At 41.6% G+C, this 20,443-nt stretch overlaps 1 protein-coding gene across 2 annotated transcripts in view; it reads left to right on the forward strand.

Annotated features, from left to right (window-relative positions):
• Positions 1 to 20,443, forward strand: part of OTUD7A (OTU deubiquitinase 7A) — a 388,394-nt gene that overhangs the window by 208,319 nt on the left and 159,632 nt on the right. The window contains exons 3-4 of one of the 2 annotated variants that reach the window (XM_060401687.1): positions 7,006 to 7,297; positions 8,997 to 9,151. In XM_060401687.1, coding sequence (XP_060257670.1) covers positions 9,001 to 9,151 — 151 coding nt within the window. In that variant the 5' untranslated portion in view covers positions 7,006 to 7,297; positions 8,997 to 9,000. The remainder of the gene's footprint in view (positions 1 to 7,005; positions 7,298 to 8,996; positions 9,152 to 20,443) is intronic. The other variant, XM_042235175.2, reaches the window with a different exon arrangement.

A 20,443-nucleotide genomic window follows, 5' to 3' on the forward strand; every position in this document is an offset into this window, starting at 1 on the left:
TACCCTTTCTAGTATCCTAATTTTTTTTAAATAAATCATATTGCATTTATACCAGTATAAGTTGAATAATGGTTATTTTCATGTATACCCATCAGATGGAGTAGGAACTTGGATTTAGTATTTCTGTTTTATTTGTTCACTCAACAGATTTATTTGACATCTGGTATATTCCAACTTTGGTGATGTTAGTGCAAAAAAATAGGAACCCTGACCTTCAGGACAGCCCTCACAGAGAGAGACGAGGAGGCACGTAGGTCAGCAGTGGCAGCCCAGGACCTACTCACATACTTGAAGTGTTCCTTTCATGTCAGTGAGACCATGGAAAGAGCCTAACCCTTTAGGCTTTTATTTTTAAGACTCTCTTAACTTGTTAGCAGGTACACCTTTTCCCAGAAGACCTGGATAAAATGATTGAAATCAACAGGGGAAGTATAAACCTGATTAATGAGTTGTTTAGATCTTTTTAAAACCTTGTTGATGGCACACTGGTCTGGTTCAGACATACATTTTATGCCTGTGTAACAGCTAGATTTGTGAGCCTGGACAGTAAAAGCATAAATCCTTTAAAGCAAGAGAATCTTGCAAGCATTCCAGTGCTGAAGGCTTGAATTGTGCAGGGAAGCTCTGCTGGAGATTTTCAAGGATAATGCTCTGACATCCACGTGCCCTTAGAAGGTGATCATTCCTTCCACAGTTCCACGGATATTACTGTCCTCTACAAGTGAGAATAAATACTGCCACGTCTTATGGCCTTAAAACTTTACTTCCATGTTTAAGTATTATCTTCAAAATGAGTGATTATTATTCCTTGTATATTCTCTAATTGTCTTCTCTTAATGTGAGTTCAAGGTAGGAAGCAGCATGGAAAGAACAGTCTGTAACTCTTTGGGGTTGGTGAGCCTTGAGTGTGATGATAGCTATACATCTGTTCCCATACTAAGAACTGTTGAAGATTTTTAGAGATTTAACCTATTAATGTATCATTTTCATGCACACAATAGAAAACCTCAATAGATCCTACACTTAGTACTATTAGCAAAAATATAAGTTTTAGGAGAGACTTTTTTCCATCTTTCCATCCTAGGAGAAAAATCATTAAAATGTATGACTGAGTGTCTACTAAGGAAATATTTTGCTTCTGATCATGCATTGATGCATGTGCTGTGTTTTAAAGGTGCTGGACATTTGGACCTCGGAATGTCTGAAGACCCCATAGCATTATAAAGGGTTGGTGAATAGCGATCTTAGGTCTAAGTGGGTCTTTGTGGGAGTCATTACTCTGCTACTGAGCTCTCTGATCTTCAGTAAAATGGAACAGAACCACTTGCCTCGTGGAGTTGTTGTCTGAATGAGAGTTAACCCACCTGTAAAGTACTTAGTATACTCACTGTCATCCTGGGCCCTTGACAAATCGTAGTTATTTTCCTCGTTTAGCTATAGAGAGAATATACACCCATGGGAAGAATGTTTTTCATTGTCCAGCTCCTTTCAAATAAATTGGAAAGCCAAGATGAAATGGGTAAATCTGTAGTAAAATACAGTCTAACACAGTTGAATCCTACAGAAAGTCTAAACAGTAATTTCCACAGGGAAAGATAAATAGGGGAAGTTGTAAAGGGTTTCCTTGAAAAGAAGCGTCAGGAATCAGTTGATTCACAGGGAATATCTATCTGACACTTAAATCTCAGGTGACTCCAGCGCTACTTAGGGCACTGCGAGAGAGTCGAGAAAGAAGGCAAGCTCTGTGTGTAGGATGGTAACCATAAAACTGTCAAATTTACACAAAAGATTGCACATAAAAATAAAAGCTGTATATCACGTTAATGCATTCATATGAAAATAGTTTTAAATAAAAACTAGCGAACTGAAGAAAAAAGCACATAGGAAGAGAAATACCAACAAATGATTGAAGATTTATTTATTCTAGAAGTATGAGTAAAGTTTAATATTAGAAGTTAATTAATAGAATTCATTATATTTAATAGATATTAAGAAAAAATTATGTGAAAGTCAACATCCATCCATAATAAAGCTACTCAATAAGGCATATGGATACTTTCTAAACGTGTGTACAAATATGTGTATAGCCCAAAAGTCAATAGCCAGCATCTTACTCAGTGTGGCAATTCTACTAAAGTTAGGAGAAAAGCAAAAATGCCCATTACCTCTATGAATAGTTAATAGTACATTGAATTAGTTCAGTCAGGCAAGAGAAGAAAAAGGCTTAAAACCTGAAAAAACAGAGTAAGACAATCTCTGTTTGCATAGGATGTGATTGTATATCTAGCAAAATGAAAAATAAGGGGGAAAAGACCCAATGGATAAATTTCTACAAACACTAATTAAGAACTTAGTAAAAGAGCAGGATATAAATTTAACAGCCAGAAGTCAATAGTTTTGTTTAGAAATATGATAACCAGTTTACACACATATTGGAAAAAAAGATACCCTTTATGGATACCTAGGCATAAATATGGGGTTCCCTGGTGGCTCAGTGGTAAAGAACCCACCTACCTATGCAGGAGATATGGGTTAGATCCCTGGGTTGAGAAGATCCCCGGAGAAGGTAATGGCAACCCACTTCAGTAACTTGCCTGGGAAATCCCAGGAACAGAGGTGACTGGTGGTCTATAGTCATTGGGATCACAAAAAAGTTGGACATGACATGGTGACTAAACAATAGCCAAGGCATAATTTAAACAGAAAAATACAGAAATAGACCCAATTGCAAATGCAAACATACCATATAGCAGTGAAAGCATCTGAGATTAGAAGGGCTTCCATAGGTTTTGCTCTTAAGTTGTGTTGAAACAGTTGGATAGACAGGAAAAATGCTAAAATTGAATCTATTCCTCACTTGATACGCCAGGATCAAGTCCATCTGCATCAGTGCTTTCAATGTGTAAAATGAAACCCTTTAATAGATAATTTTTAGAGCAGTTTTAAGTATACAGCAAAGCTGAACAGAAGGTGTGGGCTGCTACCATGTAACTCCTGTCCCCACACACATGGCCTCCACCACTGTCAGCATCCCACACCAGGACAATACGTGTGTTACAATCGATGAACTGACACTAGCCCATCCTTATCACCCAAAGTCCATAATGTCCGTTAGGGTTCACTCTTGGTGTTGTGCATTTGTTGGTTCAAAACCTTGGGCGTTCTCAGGGTGAAATCCAAAACTGGCCCACATTCTCATAGGTAATGAAACTTAACTTACCCAAGCAAAGAGACAAATGCTTGGAGTGCTTTCTAGGAAGCTGGGCCGTCGTTTGTTTTAATTGGTTATATAAACCTTAGGAGCTTATCATTTAAACTTGACATCAACTTGCTGATTTAATAAGAAACAAAAGCCTAATATGTAATAAAATGGGAGTAGAGTGCAGTTTTAGCCCTATTTCCCAAAGCATGGAATGAGCCAGGCCCCCAGCCTCCACATGTGACACCCACAGTCCTGTGTGTGTGTGTGTGCACACGCAAGGGGGAGCCTGAGAAATCAGTGTGTCAAGAGGACCTCTTCTGTGGCAGTTGCTTCTGTCTTCTCTGGTTGGGGTCCCGGTGAAGGTAGCATGACAGTTTACGCTGTCACAGGGGTTCAGGCAGCACTGCTGGGACCAAGCATGGCTAGGGTTGATCAGGGGTCAGCAGGACACTGAGCCACACAGGAGACACCCCATATGTGGCAGGCAGTCCAGAGCGCCTGTGAGCGCGCAGAACACCCTCTCGGGACTGTGACCTTGCGGAGTCAGGGGCCTGGGAGGGAGGGAAGGAGGGAGCCAGGGGTGTGAGGGGCTAGGCCAGGCTGCAGGGGCCCAGAGAGAAGGGCATGGGAAGCACCTCTGGGCTCTGGGCTTCCAAGTGACCCTTGAGAGGCTCCCAGCAGGAGAGCTGTCGGTCCAGTCTGTCTGCCTGTGGAGGAGAAGGTCAGGGGTGGGGGACAGCTCTCAGCCCAAGGGAAAGACCAGGGTACATCTCAACAGCACTGCCTGGCTCTCCCTTCTCAAACCTCCATCACCTCACGCACAGAGAGGAATCATGAGAATACCTACTCAGTAGATAACAAGGGCCTACTGTGTAGCACAGGGAACTGTACTCAATATCTTATAATAACCTATAAAGGAAAAAGAATCTGAAAAAGAGTATATGTATATATATCTGAATCACTTCACTGTACACATGAAACTAACACAATATTGTAAATCAAATATATACTTCATATAATAAATATAAATAAAAATAAATATATCCTATGCTAAAATGTATAACATTTTTTAAATTAGCATACAAATTATTTTTTTAATACCTATCAAGAATAAAGAGCATGTCCCCCAACATGGTTTTAGGAAAATGCCTAGCTAGGGGCCTGGTGCTTGGAACATGGGCAGTGATTGGCCAGAAACAGAATATTCTGGCCAAAGCCCTATATTTTGCAGGGAGTGGACAGAGCCCAGGGATGGGCTTGGATGGTCACCTTGAACCCCCTCCCGGGTTCTCCCCAGGGTCCTACTGTGCATTTTCAGGCCTTTGTATCCATCTGGACTCAGGGACTGAGGTCCAGCTAGGAAAGAGGGTGTTGGTCATCCTGCCTGTGTCTGAGAGTGATAGGGGGCGGGATGGGGGGCACTTGGTGCCTCTGTTGCTCCTGGGAGCAGGCACCTACCTGTCTGGGTGCATGCCTGCATGTAATCAGTTAGCAAGCTTTCTGGTTTGTCCAGCAGGACTGGCTGAGGACAGCACGCACCCCTTCTGCCATCCAGGCTAGCTCTTCAGTGCTTCCAGAGGCGGCAGTTCTGCTCCTTGGTGGAGACCTGGGCAGGCGAGGGTGGTCCTCATCATCACAGGTTGGATAATAGCTCACACTTACTGAGCATGCCCTGTGGGCCAGTGTGTTTCATGTACTAACTCTTTCAGACTTTAGACTAGCTAAGAGGTACTGTTATGATTCTGATCCACCAATGAGGAAACTGAAGTGGTATACCTGAGGCCTCACAGGAGTGGTGATGGAGCTATTTTGGCACCAAGAGAGGCTGATTCCAGGGTCAAGCCCCGTCCCTGGACTGCACTGCCTCTCCCAAGACAAAGCCACAGTGGAAAGAGCTTGACATGCCCCTGTCCCCAGGACAGTAGGCAAGACCCTCAGAGAAGTTGTGTCCAGGGGCCAAGATGCAGAGCCTGGACATGGCCTCCCTGGTCCTCACAGGGTTAGGACAGGCCAGGGGTGCTTTGGCCATGAAGGGTGGGTCATGGGGCCCAGCAGTGCTCTCTGGAGGATTAGCATGAGGGGGCAGGGGTGATGATGGCTGAGATGGCTGGGAGCCCATGTCCCCATTGGCCTGGCTCCTCCTGTGTCATCACAGTGCTTGAATGTGGGGCCTCAGTGTGGTGGGGGCATTAGATTTAAGAAATAAGTCTTGGATTTCCCTAGTGGTCCAGTGGTTAAGAATCTGCCTGCCAGTGCAGGGGACGTGGGTTCAGTCCTGACCCAGGAAGATTCTAAGGCCATGCTGCAACTACTGGAGCCTACTTGCCCTAGAGCCCACGCTCTGCAACAAGAGAAGATACCACCAGGAGAAACCTGTGCACCGCGCCTAGGGAGTAGCCCCCACTCGCCGCAACTAAAGAAAGCCCACATCCGATAGCAAAGACCCAGCACAGCCGAAAATAAATAAATGATAGTTTTTTAATGAAAGAAAGAAGTCTTCCAGGGGACATGCACATTAACCTCTTGCTGCACCCATGTTTATACTTGAATGTGGTGAAAAGTTCTTTTGAAGTCCACCCTTTAATTTCTGTCTGTGCAGAGGATAAGGCACAGAGGAGGAGGTGTGGCATGAGTCTTCATCACAGCACTGGTCTCAGCACAGGGCCTTGGTGTAAGTGTAGAAATGGTGCAAGCTGAGTTACATGCAGTGGCCCAAAGGTGGAACCAACCAAGTGTGCAGCTACGGATGAATGGCTACACAAGGTGTGGTCTATCCATACAGTGGAATGTTATTCAGCCTTTTTGTGGCCGCATGGTATATCCTCCCAAAATTCAGGTGCTGAAACCCTAACCCCCCAATGTGATGGTATTAGGAGGTCGAACCAGCGGGAGGTAATTGGGTTTAGATGAGATTGTGAGGATGGAGCCCCCATGCTGCTGTTTGTGTCCTTGCCACATGAGGACCCAGGGAGAAGGTGGCATCTGCAGCCAGAATATGGGCTCTCACCAGATGCCAAATCTCACAAGATACTAGCACCTTGATCTCAGACTTGCCAGCCTCCAGAACTATGAGAAATCCATGTCCCTTGTTTGAGCCATCCAATCTGTGGCATTTTCTGACAGCATCCCCAGCTAAGATGAGCCTTAAAATGGAAAGAAATCCCAACACTTGCTACAGCACACATGCACCTTGGAAGACCCCATGCTGAGCAAAATAGACCAGTCAACAGGGGACAAATATTATGTGATTTGTTAAGAGGATCCTGGTACTGCCAAATTTAGAAACAAAGTAGAGCGATGGTTTCCAGGGGCTGGGGGAGGGAGTCCATGTTTAATGGGGCAGAGTTTCCATTGGACAACATGAAAAAGTTCCAGAGATGATGGTGGTGATGATGGGTGCATAATAATGTAGAACATATTTAATGTCACTGAAATGCACTCTTAAATAGTTAAAATGGTGATTTCATGTTATATATGTTATAATAATTAAAAATATGCTAGATTCAATGTATTGATGAGGTGCTTACTATTAAGGTTGAAAACAGGTCTGTGATGGGAAAAGGATACTCTCTGAAATATAAGTACTGGTTACAAGAGGGAATTTGAGATACTGCTCCCCTTGCAGAAGCCCCCATGTTTGGGAGGTGATGGCCACCTGATAGGCAGGTGCCCAAGGAGAAAACAGGCCTGATTCAGACAGTCGCCGAGCCCTAGGTGCACCTCCTATGACACGAAGCAAAGCTTCAGCCTCTGTCTGACGGTCAGGAGAGTAACACACTCTTATCTTCTGCTTTGTCCTCCAGGTGGAAGTGACCAAAGAAGTGGCTCTCCTGGCCGAGGCCCTGGTACATGGAGAGAAGGAAGACAGCAATCTCCTAACTGGAACCATATACGTTAGGTCAAATCATTTTCTTACTGTCAAGCCACACCAACCCAAAAATCACACCCCAGTCAGAGCCACGTGCAAGCTGGTGTAGGGACACTGAGTGTCTGACGTCACAGACACCACTGTCTTATTCCTCCATCCTCATGGCCTGGCACCTTCGATGAGCTTTCTTCCCCAAGTCTTACAGATGCTCAGGTGGACTCAGAGAGGTAACACAGCATGTCACCTCTTGCCACAGGGGCCGAGCTGGGGTGGGGATTAGGCCAGCAGTTCTGGCTCTAAAGCAGCAGCAGTCGGCACAGACCTAGTGCTCGAGCAAAGCCCATCCAAGTGAAAAAGAAATGGGATTCTCATCAGTGGCATGGGATTTAAACTCACCCCCATGGCTTGCAAAATTAATTAGATGCTCACCAGGATAATATTTTCCATCATTTATACCTAGCAAACTTTCTGTGAAGGTCCAGATAGTAAATATGTTTGGTTCCGTGGATCTTAACAGTTTCTGTTTTAACTGCTTGACTCAGCCACATGCAAAAATGACCACGGATAGTATGACAGGGAGTGGGCAGGGCTGGTTCCAATAAAACGTTATTCACAAAGTCGTGGACTGTAACTTGCCAACCCCTTCTTGATGGAGACAGAGGGTCCATTTGTGCTTTATCAGGCATGACCGTGTTACCAGTTTACTGGTGGGAGTCACCCTCGCATGCCATGTACTGTCTGTTTCTCCCGAGCAACTGCCTGGTGCAGTTAGCCTGTGATCAAGCTACAGGGTGACATTTTATTCCTCTAATGGATTATTCTGCTAGGAAATCTGAGATCTTTATGAATTTTATTGATTGTTCTTGTGAGTATGACAACTCTTGGAAAAATGGCAAATGATTTATCCTCTTCAGCAAGCATAGTATTTCTGCCATCTCTGGGTTGATGTGGAATATTTCCTAAGAGCCAAGTAAGGACTAAAGTGGGCATGGGGATGGGTCATTGTTTAAGATGTAGGTAGAATATAGCAGCAACACAATTACGTTTGTGGAAGTGTTCAGTTCAGTTCAGTCGCTCAGTCGTGTCCGACTCTTTGCAACCCCATGAATCACAGCATGCCAGGCCTCCCTGTCCATCACCAACTCCCAGAGTTCACTCAGACTCATGTCCATCGAGTCAGTGATGCCATCCAGCCATCTCATCCTCTGTCCTCCCCTTCTCCTCCTGCCCCCAATCCCTCCCAGCATCAGAGTCTTTTCCAATGAGTCAACTCTTCGCATGAGGTGGCCAAAGTACTGGAGTTTCAGCTTTAGCATCATTCCTTCCAAAGAAATCCCAGGGCTGATCTCCTTCAGAATGGACTGGTTGGATCTCCTTGCAGTCCAAGTGGAAATGTTAGCAGCTCTCAGTTAATCTCTCTAAGATTCATTAAGTGTTTGATTATTTTAGAACAACCAAGTCTATCTTCTTTTCAGTTGGTTATCACTGGAATTGACATAATCTAAGATGGGAAGTGGGCTTCCCCAATAGCTCAGAGGTAAAGCATCTGCCTGCCAGTGCAGGAGATGTGGGTTTGACCCCTGAGTTGAGAAGATTCCCCTGGAGTAGGAAATGGCAACCCAATCTAGTATTCTTGCCTGGAAAACCCCATGGACAGAGGAGCCTGGTGGGCCACAGTCCGTGGGGTCTCAAAGAATTGGACATGACTGAGCAACTAAACATGCGCTCAGGGTAGGAAGACTGAACTGGGAATGCCTTCTCTCTCCTGTGGCACCTACAAAGGGAATGGCATTTGAGTCTGACTTTTATTATTTACTGTTGCACACAAATAATCAGGCATTGTCCCACCCTGGCTCAGATATGTGTCACACCAAGCGGAACTGGTTTCTTCTTTCCATCACATTGCCTCTCTGTTCTCTCCTGCAGATGGATGGTTTCTAGCCTGCTTCCAAACCCCACCTCGGCTGAGTGTTGGGCGGCCCTCCTGCACGATCCTATGACTCTTGATATGGACGCAGTCCTGTCAGACTTTGTTCGGTCTACGGGGGCAGAACCTGGTCTGGCCAGAGACCTGCTGGAAGGTAGGTCTCTTCCAGGTCCCCCAAACCACCCTCTTGGCCATAACTGCCCCCAACTCAGTGACAAAAGATAAGTTTTCTCTTACCTGACAAAGGTGGTACTTGGACTCCTTAAAAAGTCAAAGAGGGTGTGGATGATGGAATTCCTTTTGTTACTCTTGACTTTCTTTTGGGAATTGAATAGATCACTCAACTCTCCATAGTAAAAGAACAGAAGGCATTCACTTGGTTTTGCTTTGCATTAAAGCTTCTAGATATTGAGTCAAAATCTATCAATGGCTGTTTTTTAAAGAAAATATATTCAGTAAAACAGAAATTAGAAACCATTTAAGAGAAACACTTTTATTGAAGACCTGAGCTTCTTATCTGTGTCTTAGCTGAGACAAAAACATTTCAGGCCAAGGTTTTTGTTGAAAAAAACACCTAATAGCCAACAAAATAGTTGAAAATAATTCACAAGCAAGAAGGCAAATTCATCCTCAAGCTTTTAGAGTGGATATCATTCACTACATGAAAAATGTGCTTGGTCTATATTTAGAATGTTTTGAGATAGGTATTCAGCTATAATGAAATAAAAGTAATGTTTAGTTTCAGTCTCTAAAATTGACTTATTTTGCATATTTTTACAATTTCTTTTCTCTTTTTTTGTGGTGGAGTAAAAAGAAGTGGGAAGAACCAATTACAGCTTCCCAGGAGAGTCATGTGTGTGAAGGAGGCGTTATAAACAATTACGCTTTGCTCCAAATATATAAATTCCTCCTTGTGAAATTAGCAGATACTTGGTCGAATAGTATAAGTCACAGTGATTCCTTCATTCCCTTAAGGAAAAATCTGACTCACTGTACATTTGCATGGTTGGAGGTAATACTCTATCCTGTTGAAAATTAAGACCTCCCTATTGGAGGATTCTTTTTTTTTTTTTAAGATCTTTTACTTTATGTTTATTGTTCCTATGTCAAGAATACCTATTGTGACAGTTTTATTCAAATAGGAGGTTTACTTCCCTTCCCTGAGCTCCATGTGAAAGGAGTTCCCATGGCTAGGAAGAAACAATACACAATGCCAGTACTTCCGTGAAGGATAGACCCCTGGAAACTTAAGTACACTTTGTATATAGTGTGTTTATTTAACTTACCCTGATTACCGTATCAAATCTAGCATCCCTAATCCTTGTCTGTTCTCTTGCCCTGCTTTATATTCTTCGTCACATGAGTCATGTTGTTACTGTTATGTTATCCATGTTATATTACCTTACTTATGGTAGTATCAGTCTCCCACAGTAGCGCAGAAGTCCCACGGTCTTATGCTCCGCTGAATCCTCAGAGCTATTGGAGGATTCTGATAAAATGGGAGTCATTTCTAAATTTCCCTGAACCTCCCAGAATTTCAAACATTCTTGGAGTTTAGAATGAAATATGTTTAGAGAATATATGTGATGTATGTGAATCAAAGTGCTATTCTAATGTTTCCCTGATAGCTTTTCACTGCTTTTCTTAGTTTTAATGAGCAGTCATGTAGGGAAATAGGTTTACAATGAGGTTGGCAACAAGGACTGGGATAAGTCCAGACTCGACAATTTACTGGCTAAAAGATGTAGGGAAGATTATTTTATTTCCCTTAAGCCTTAGTTTTTGTCTATACATTGAACCTAACCCACCTTCTAGGGTGATCGTGAACATTAGAAGTTGCGATGTAAATGCTTGGTGGGTGGCGTGACCAGCTTTTAGAGATGCTCAAACAGTAGCAGATGAAGGTCTTGTCTGCTGTTGCCTTCTTTGCAGGTAGTGCTGACCTTGCCATTGATATGTGGTTAGTCTTCAACTGGAAGCAAGAGCGTTCAGCTTTTTTTCTTTAATTTTATTTTTTAAGGGAAAATGCAAGAAAATAACTTTTTGTGTAGCGTTCTAAGAATTTGAACATGTGTGTAGATTGTGTCATTACTACCTCTCTCCGAGCACAGAACCATCTTATCAGCCCCAAGAACTCCTCCTGCTCTCTTACAGCCGTGCCTTCCCCAGCCCTGGCCACTGGCAACCCCCTATTCCATTTTTTATCACTTTGGTTTTGTCTCTTTTGAGAACATCACATACATGGAGTCACAAAGAACCTAACCTTTTCAAATGGGCTTCTTTTCACTCATCATAGTTGCTTTGAGATTCATCTGAGCTGATGTGCTTGTCTATAGTTTGTTCCTTTGTTCTGCTGAGTGATATACCTATTGTAGAGACAGACCATGGACTGTTTAGCCACTCAATAGTGGGAGGCATTCAGTCGTCTCCAGTTTTTTGCAGTTATAACTAGAACTACGATACATCTGAGGACAGGGCTTTTGTGAACACAGTTTTAATTTTTCTAGGGTAAACACAGCAGAGGGATTGCTATTCCAAATGGTCTAAAAGAAATTGCCAAACTGTTTTCCAGAGTGCAGTACCATTTAGTATTTCTACCAGAAACATGTGGGAGTTCTAGCTACTCCACATCATCATCACAATTGGCTTTTTAAAAAAATTTAGCCATTGTAGGTTTAGAATGTCATTTCCTCATCATTTTAGTTTCAGTTTCCCCAGTGACTAATAATGCTCAGTTGTTTTCAGGTTATTTTCCAAAGGTGTATTCTCCCTGGTGAAATGTCTGTTCAAGCCTTTTCCCAATTTCTCAGCAAAATTAGGTTGCTGTTTTTTTACAGTTGAGTTTTGAAAGTTCATTATATATTCTGAGTATAAATCCTTTGTCAGATACGTGATTTGTAAATATTTTCTCCCAGTCTGTACTTGACTTTTCACTCTCTTAGCAGTGCTCTTGGCAGAGCAGAAGTTTTTAATTTTGCTGTTTCCAGTTTATCATTTTTTCCTTTTATGGATTATGCTTTGGGTGATGCATCTAAGAACCTTTGCATAACCAGGTCATGAAGATTTTCTCCTGTGGGAACTCAAAAGTTGTGATGTCTGACTCATTTGGGGCTGATTTTTGTATAACATGTGAGATTTAGAGCAAGCTTCATTTTTATGCATATAGATGACCAGTTGTTCAAACCATTTTTTGAAGATTATCCTTCCTCTTTTGAATTGTATTTACATAGTTATCACAAACTAAATGTGTCTATAGGAAACTATTGATGTCAATTCAGTTTTATTGATTGGTATATCCATTCTTTTGCCAATGCTATACTGTCTTGACTACTATAGCTTTGTAGCAAATCTTAAAATCACCATGATTCTTTCAGCTTTCTTTTTCAAAAGTGTTTCAAGTAGCCTGTACTTTTGCCTTTCCCTATAAACTTGAGGATTAGGGTACCTCTACCTATAAAATTTCCTGCTGAAATTTTTATTGGAATTACGGTAAATCTATAAATTATTGCCAACTATGTTATGTCTTTGAATCCATGATGACATTGTAGCCATATTTTCCATTTATTTAGGGCTTGTTTGAGTTATTCATTAACAGTTTATAGTTTTTAGCATATTAGATCCTATACATATTTTGTAAGATACATCTTTGTGGAGAGATTGAACTTCTGTATATGGTTTAAGTTCATTTTCTAGTTGTTTATTGCTAGTATGTAAGAATATAATTGATTTTTGCATGCTGTTCTTACATCCTACAGTTATACTACACTCAGTTATTTGTTCAAGTGTGTGTGTATGTCTGTTCCTTAAAAATTTCTATTTCTGCAATTATGTTGTTTCCTTTCTAATATATGCCTTTTATTTATTTTTCTTGACTTATTCTTCACTTATTCCTATTTATTGCACTAGCTAAAACCTCCAGTAAAATGTTGAATAAGAGTGATGAAAGGGAACATCCTTGCCTTGTTCTTGGCCTTTGGGTGAAAGCTTTCCATCTTTTACCATTATGCAGAGTGGGTTTGGTTGATGTTCTTTGTCAGGTGAAGAAAATACCTTTCTGTCCCTAGTTTACTGAGAGTTTTATTATGAACAGGTTTTTTTTTTTTTTTCCAAATGCATCTTCTACATCAATTGATATGATTGAGTTGTTTCTCTTCTTTATTTTTTTTTAATTGAGAACATTTTATTTTTTATTTTTTATTTTTAGGCAAGATTATATAAATTTAATAGCCAAGTATTATTGTAGTCTCCCATTCAGGGTGAATTGTATACAGTTTCAGTGGATTTATCCCTCTTTTTTTTTAATTTTTTTTAAATTTTAAAATCTTTAGTTCTTACATGCATTCCCAAACATGACCCCCCCTCCCACCTCCCTCCCCACAACATCTCTCTGGGTCATCCCCATGCACCAGCCCCAAGCATGCTGCACCCTACGTCAGACATGGACTGGCGATTCAATTCTTACATGATAGTATACATGTTAGAATTCCCATTCTCCCAAATCATCCCACCCTCTCCCTCTCCCTCTGAGTCCAAAAGTCCGTTATACACATCTGTGTCTTTTTTCCTGTCTTGCATACAGGGTCGTCATTGCCATCTTCCTAAATTCCATATATATGTGTTAGTATACTGTATTGGTGTTTTTCTTTTGTATTGCATTGATTGCCTTCTAATAGTAAACGAGCCTTTCAGCTATTATTTCTTCAAAGATTTTCTACTGGACATTTTTTTCATCTCCTAATGGGACTTCGATGATATAAATGTTAAAACTTTTGTTACTGTCCTACATATCCCTACAGTTATAATCATTTTCTTTTTTTATATTTTCTGTCAATTATTCACTTCTGTTGATCTACTTATAAAATTACTGAATCCTCTGTCATCTCCATTCTGTTACCAGGCCCATCCAATGATTTTTATTTTAGTTGTTGAAGTTTTTCATTTCTAACATTTCCACTTGATTCTTCTTTATGCCTCTGTTTGTTTGCTGAGGCTTTCTGTATTTTTCAAGAGTGTTTCTTCTGTCTTAGTTGTTGGAAAATATAATAACTGCTTTAAAGTCTTGGTCAAATAATTCCTATATCTGTGGGATCCCAGCATTGCTGTTGATATTTCCTTGGTTTTTTGTTATGGTGAGCAAATTTGGATTGTATCCTAGACATTTTGAATATTATGTTTTAAGACTTAGGTTGTTTTTTGAATCTTACAACAGATACTGTGTGAATCTTACAGCAGATTTTGTTTTAGGAGGTAATTAACCCCTTAGGGTTCAAATCACAAGTCCTCACTTCCCCAAGACTTCTGTGGATTGTGGTTTCAATATTGAGTCTTTGAGAAGTGCTGTTGGATCTGTCTGGTGTACACCTACTGGCAAATCTGGGACTTAGGCAGTCGTTTGCCCCATATTTTACTGCTCCAGGTCCCTGGAATCTACTTAGGGTCAGATCCATACACATGCAGCTCAAGAATTCATAAACAACTTTAAGGGGTTGCTTTCCTAAGCCCCTGCCATATCCTAATTGCCTTGGTAGTTCGGGGTCCCTGGGACTCAGCTCTCCAGCCCAACAGCTGGCACCCTGAAGCTCTGTTTGCCCAACACTCTTGCACATTTGATTTGACTGTACCCATCTCAGAGCTGAGCAGAAGCCAGAGGGAGAGCAATAGCAGTGGAGCTCACCACGCCCACTGGGATTCACAGCTCTTCTGATTGGAGAGGAAGATTCTCTGCCTTCCTATTCTGATTTCTTGCCATCTCTCATTGCTCCACAGGATTGCTTGAGGTCTAGGACACAAGAGAAATGAGAAAAAAAATTGTTAAAAAAAAAGATAAATAAGAGATTTCTACAGTCTTTCTGAACATTGGATACCCCTTCTTACTTCTTGAGTCAGAGCAGAGGTCTTCCCTTGTAGCTAATGCCCACTTCTGGGTTCTGGGCTACATGAGTTCACATCAGGGAGACTAGAAATAAAAAGTGATAAACTCTCCACCAGTTCTGTGGTTTTCTTCCTCAATCTGCCTGCTTACATTTACTTCTTTGTATCCTCACTAGCTGCTCCAGGCATGCTGTCCAGGCAAAAAGGTGATTTCAGTAGGAGAGACACATGGAGTGTCCTTTCATCATATACCCTGCAAACTGTCTTCTGTTTCCACAAGTGGAAGGCTCCCTGCACGTGGAGGGTTCTTTAAGTTCTCAGTTATTTGGGTCAAGAATTTTCCAAAAGTCAGTGTTTCAAAAGACAAACTATTTTCATTGTGAGGTCTCAGACCTTTCTAAGGGTAAAAAATTTTCAGTGATGGCAGAAGCTAGGTAAAAGGTACATGGGCCCTCTCTGTAGTACTTTTTAAACTATTTGTATGTTTCTATGAAAGCGACTTTAAGCAACTTGGGCTTCCCTGATAGCTCAGCTGGTAAAGAATCCGTCTGCAATGCAGGAGACCCTGGTTTGATTCCTAGGTTGGGAAGACCCCCTGGAGAAGGGAAAGGGTACCCACTCCAGTATTCCTGGGCTTCCCTGATGGCTCAGACAGTAAAGAATCTGCCTGCAATGCAAGAGACCTGGTTCAATCCATGGGTTGGAAAGATCCCCTAGAGGAGGGCATGTCAACCCACTCTAGTATTCTTGCCTAGAGAATCCCCATGGACAGAGGAACCTGGTGGGCTACAGTCCATGGGATCGCAGAGAGTTGGACACGACTGAGTGACTAAGTACACACAGCACATGGAAACGACTTAAATGCCCATCAGCAGATGAATGAATAAAGAAGGCATGGTATATGTATACAATAGACTATTACTCAAATTTTCATGTAAGAAAAATGAAATAATGTCATTTGCAACAACATAAATGGACCTAAAGATTATCATACTGAGTGAAATAAGCCAGACGGAGAAAGACAAATATCATATGATATCATTTTTATGTGGAATTCTAAAAAGTGCTACAAATTAACTTATTTAGAAAACAGAAACAGACCCACAGACAGAAAACAAACCTGTGAATACCAAAGGGGAAAGTCAGAGAAGGATCATTTAGAAGTTTTGCATTAACAGATACATACTACTATGTATTAATATAAAATAGATAACCAATAAGGACCTACTGTGTTGCAGAAGGAACTATACTCAGTATTTTATAATAACCTATAAGGGGAAAGAATTTGAAAAACAATGTATATATAGATACATATTATGTATGTATGTGTAGCTCAATCACTTTGCTGTACACCTGAAACTCAAACAACATTGTAAATCAACTATACTTCAATTTTTAAAAAAGAGTAAGTGAAAGAAAACCAACTATTTGTGTGTTTTTAATTAATTAATTTCAAAATAAAAAGTTCATGGAATATTACTCGGATATAAAAGAGAACATGTTTGTACACAGTTCTAATGAGATGGGTAAACCAAGAGCCTGTTATACAGAGTAAAGTAAGTCAGAAAGAAAAGACAAATATTGTGTATTAATGCATATAATCACAATGGTGTGATCACTCATCTAGAGCCAGACATCCTGGAATGTGAAGTCAAGTGGGCCTTAGAAAGGATCACTATGAACAAAGCTAGTGGATGTGATGGAATTCCAGTTGAGCTATTTCAGATCCTGAAAGATGATGCTTTCAAAGTGCTGCACTCAATATGCCAGCAAATTTGGAAAACTCAGCAGTGGCCACAGGACTGGAAAAGGTCCGTTTTCATTCCAATCCCAAAGAAAGGCAATGCCAAAGAATGCTCAAACTACTGCACAATTGCACTCATCTCACATGCTAGTAAAGTAATGCTCAAAATTCTCCAAGCCAGGCTTCAGCAATACATGAACCGTGAACTCCCTGATGTTCAATCTGGTTTTAGAAAAGGCAGAAGAACCAGAGATCAAATTGCCAACATCCGCTGGATCGTGGAAAAAGCAAGAGAGTTCCAAAAAAACATCTATTTCTGCTTTATTGACAATGCCAAAGCCTTTGACTGTGTGGATCACAATCAAACTGTGGAAAATTCTTCAAGAGATGGGAATACCAGACCACCTGACCTGCCTCTTAAGAAATTTGTATGCAGGTCAGGAAGCAACAGTTATGGAACAGACATGGAACAACGGACTGGTTCCAAATAGGAAAAGGAGTACATCAAGGCTGTATATTGTCACCCTGCTTATTTAACTTCTATGCAGAGTATATCATGCGAAATGCTGGACTGGAAGAACCACAAGCTGGAATCAAGATTGCCGGGAGGAATATCAATAACCTCAGATATGCAGATGACACCACCCTTATGGCAGAAAGTGAAGAGGAACTCAAAAGCCTCTTGATAAAAGTAAAAGTGGAGAGCGAAAAGTTTGGCTTAAAGCTCAACATTCAGAAAACGAAGATCATGGCATCTGGTCCCATCACTTCATGGGAAATAGATGGGAAACAGTGGAAACAGTGTCAGACTTTATTTTTTGGGGCTCCAAAATCACTGCAGATGGTGATTGCAGCCATGAAATTAAAAGACGCTTAACTACTTGGAAGAAAAGTTATGATCAGCCTAGATAACATATTCAAAAGCAGAGACATTACTTTGCCGACTAAGGTCCGTCTAGTCAAGGTTATGGTTTTTCCAGTAGTCAGATATGGATGTGAGAGTTTGACTGTGAAGAAGGCTGAGTGCCGAAGAATTGATGCTTTTGAACTGTGGTGTTGGAAAAGACTCTTGAGAGTCCCTTGGACTGCAAGGAGATCCAACCAGTCCATTCTAAAGGAGATCAGCCCTCGGATTTCTTTGGAGGGAATGATGCTAAAGCTGAAACTCCAGTACTTTGGCCAGCTCATGTGAAGAGTTGACTCATTGGAAAAGACTCTGATGTTGGGAGGGATTGGGGGCAGGAGGAGAAGGGGAGGACAGAGGATTAGATGGCTGGATGGCATCACTGACTCGATGGACGTGAATCTGAGTGAACTCTGGGAGTTGGTACTAGACAGGGAGGCCTGGTGTGCTGCAGTCTGTGGGGTCGCAAAGAGTTGGGCACGACTGAGCGACTGAGCTGAACTGAACTGATGAAATCTAGAAAGATGATACTGATGATCCTATTTGCAGGGCAACAAAGAAGACACAGACATAAAGAACAGACTTTTGGTCACCATGGGGGAGGGAGAGGGTAGGAAGACAGGAGAGGGTAGGAAGACTCGAGAGAGTAGCATTGAGACATATACATTACCATATGTAAAATAGATAGCTATGGATATTTGCTGTATGATGTAGGGAATCCAAAGCTGATGTTCTGTGACAACCTAGAGGGGTGGGATGGGGAGGGAGGTAGGAGGGAGGTTTAAGAGGAGAGGACATGTGTATGTTGGTGGCTGATTCATGTTGATATATGACAGAAATCATCACGATATTGTAATTATCCTCCAATTAAAAATAAAATACAATTTTTAAAGAAAAGTTAAAAACATACAAGAACGGGAATCACAGAATAACAGAGGGAAACAGTAGCAGTTCAGCTCATTTCAGTCACTCAGTCGCATCCAACTCTTTGCAACCCCACAGACTGTAGCACACCAGGCTTCCCGGTCCATTTCCAACTCCCTGAGCTTGCTCAAACTCATGTCCATCAAGTCAGTGATGCCATCCCACCATCTCATCCTCTGTTGTTTCCTTCTGCTCCTGCCTTTGATCTTTCTAGGCATCAGGATCTTTTCCAGTGAGTCAGTTCTTTGCATCAGGTGGCCAAAGTATTGGAGCTTCAGCTTCAGCATCAGTCCTTCCAATGAATATTCAGGGCTGATTTCCTTTAGGATGGACTGGTTTGATCTCTGTGCAGTTCAAGGGACTCTCAAAAGTCTTCTCCAATGTCACAGTTCTAAAGCATCAATTCTTCCATGCTCAACTTTCTTTATGGTCCATCTCTTACATCCATACATGACTACTGGGAAAACCATAGCTATGAGTATATGGAACTTTGTCAGCAAAGTAATGTCTCTGCTTTTTAATATGCTATCTAGGTTGGTCATAGCTTTTCTTCCAAGGAGCAAGCATCTTTTAATTACATGGCTTCAGTCACCATCTGCAGTGATTTTGAAGCCCAAAAATATAGTCTGTCACTGTCTCTATGTTTTTCCCATCTATTTGCCATGAAGTGATGGAACTGGATGCCATGATCTTCATTTTTTCGAATGTTGAGTTTTAAGACAGTTTTTTCATGCTCCTCTCACTTTTATTAAGAGGCTCTTCAGTTCCTCTTCACTTTCTGCCATAAGGGTGGTGTCATCTACATATGTGAGATTATTGATATTTCTCCTGGCAACTTTGATTTCAGCTTGTGCTTCATCCAGCCCAGCATTTCACATGATGTATTCTGTGTATAAATTAAATAAGCAGGGTGACAATATACAGCCTTGATATACTCCTTTCCCAATTTGGAACCAGTCTGTTGTTCCATGTCCAGTTAAAACTGTTGCTTCTTGACTCACATACATATTTCTCTGGATTTTTTACAGGAAGCAGGTAATGTGGTCTGGTATTCCCATCTCTCTAAGAATTTTCCACAATTTGTTGTAATCCACATAGTCAAAGGTTTTAGTGTAGTCAATGAAGCAGAAGTAGATGTTTTTCTGGAATTCTCTTACTTTTTCTGTGACCCAGAGGATGTTGGCAATTTGATTTCTGGTTCCTCAGACTTTTCTAAATCCAGCTTCAACATCTGGAAGTTCTTGGTTCATGTATTATTGAAGCCTGGCTTGGAGAATTTTGAGCATTACTTTGCTAGCATGTGAGATGAGTGCAATTGTGCGGTAGTTTGAACATTCTTTGGCATTGCCTTTCTTTGAGATTGGAATGAAAACTGACCTTTTCCAGTCCTGTGGCCACTGCTGAGTTGTACAGATTTGCTGGCATATTGAGCACAGCACTTTCACAGCATCATCTTTTAAGATTTGAAAACGCTCAGCTGGGATTCTATCACCTCCATGAGCTTTGTTCATAGTGATGCTTCCTCAGGCCCACTTGACCTCGCACTCCAGGATGTCTGGCTCTAGGTGAGTGATCACACCATCATGGTTATCTGGGTCATGAATATCTATTTTGTGTAGTTCTTCTGTGTATTCTTCGGAGAAGGCAATGGCACCCCACTCCACCTCTCCTTAATATCTTCTGTTTCTGTTAGGTCCGTACTGTTTCTGTCTTTTTTTGTGGCCATCTTCGCATGAAATGTTCCCTTGGTATCTCTAATTTTCTTGAAGGGCTCTCTAGTCTTTCCCATATTGTTTTCCTCTGTTTCTTTGCCCTGATCACTGAGGAAGGCTTTCTGACCTCTCCTTGCTGTCCTTGGGACTCTGCGTTCAGATGGGAATCACAGCACAACGGAAGGAAAGAGCAGCAGAGGCGGGTAGAAATCTGGCAGAGACGTGGGAGAGGAAGCTGACGCCAGTCAGCCTCCAGGTCCAAGGCTGTGTCCTTGCCTGCTGCTGGCTTCC

This window comes from Ovis aries, chromosome 18 (assembly GCF_016772045.2).
Source record: "Ovis aries strain OAR_USU_Benz2616 breed Rambouillet chromosome 18, ARS-UI_Ramb_v3.0, whole genome shotgun sequence".
NCBI classification, from domain to species: domain Eukaryota; kingdom Metazoa; phylum Chordata; class Mammalia; order Artiodactyla; family Bovidae; genus Ovis; species Ovis aries.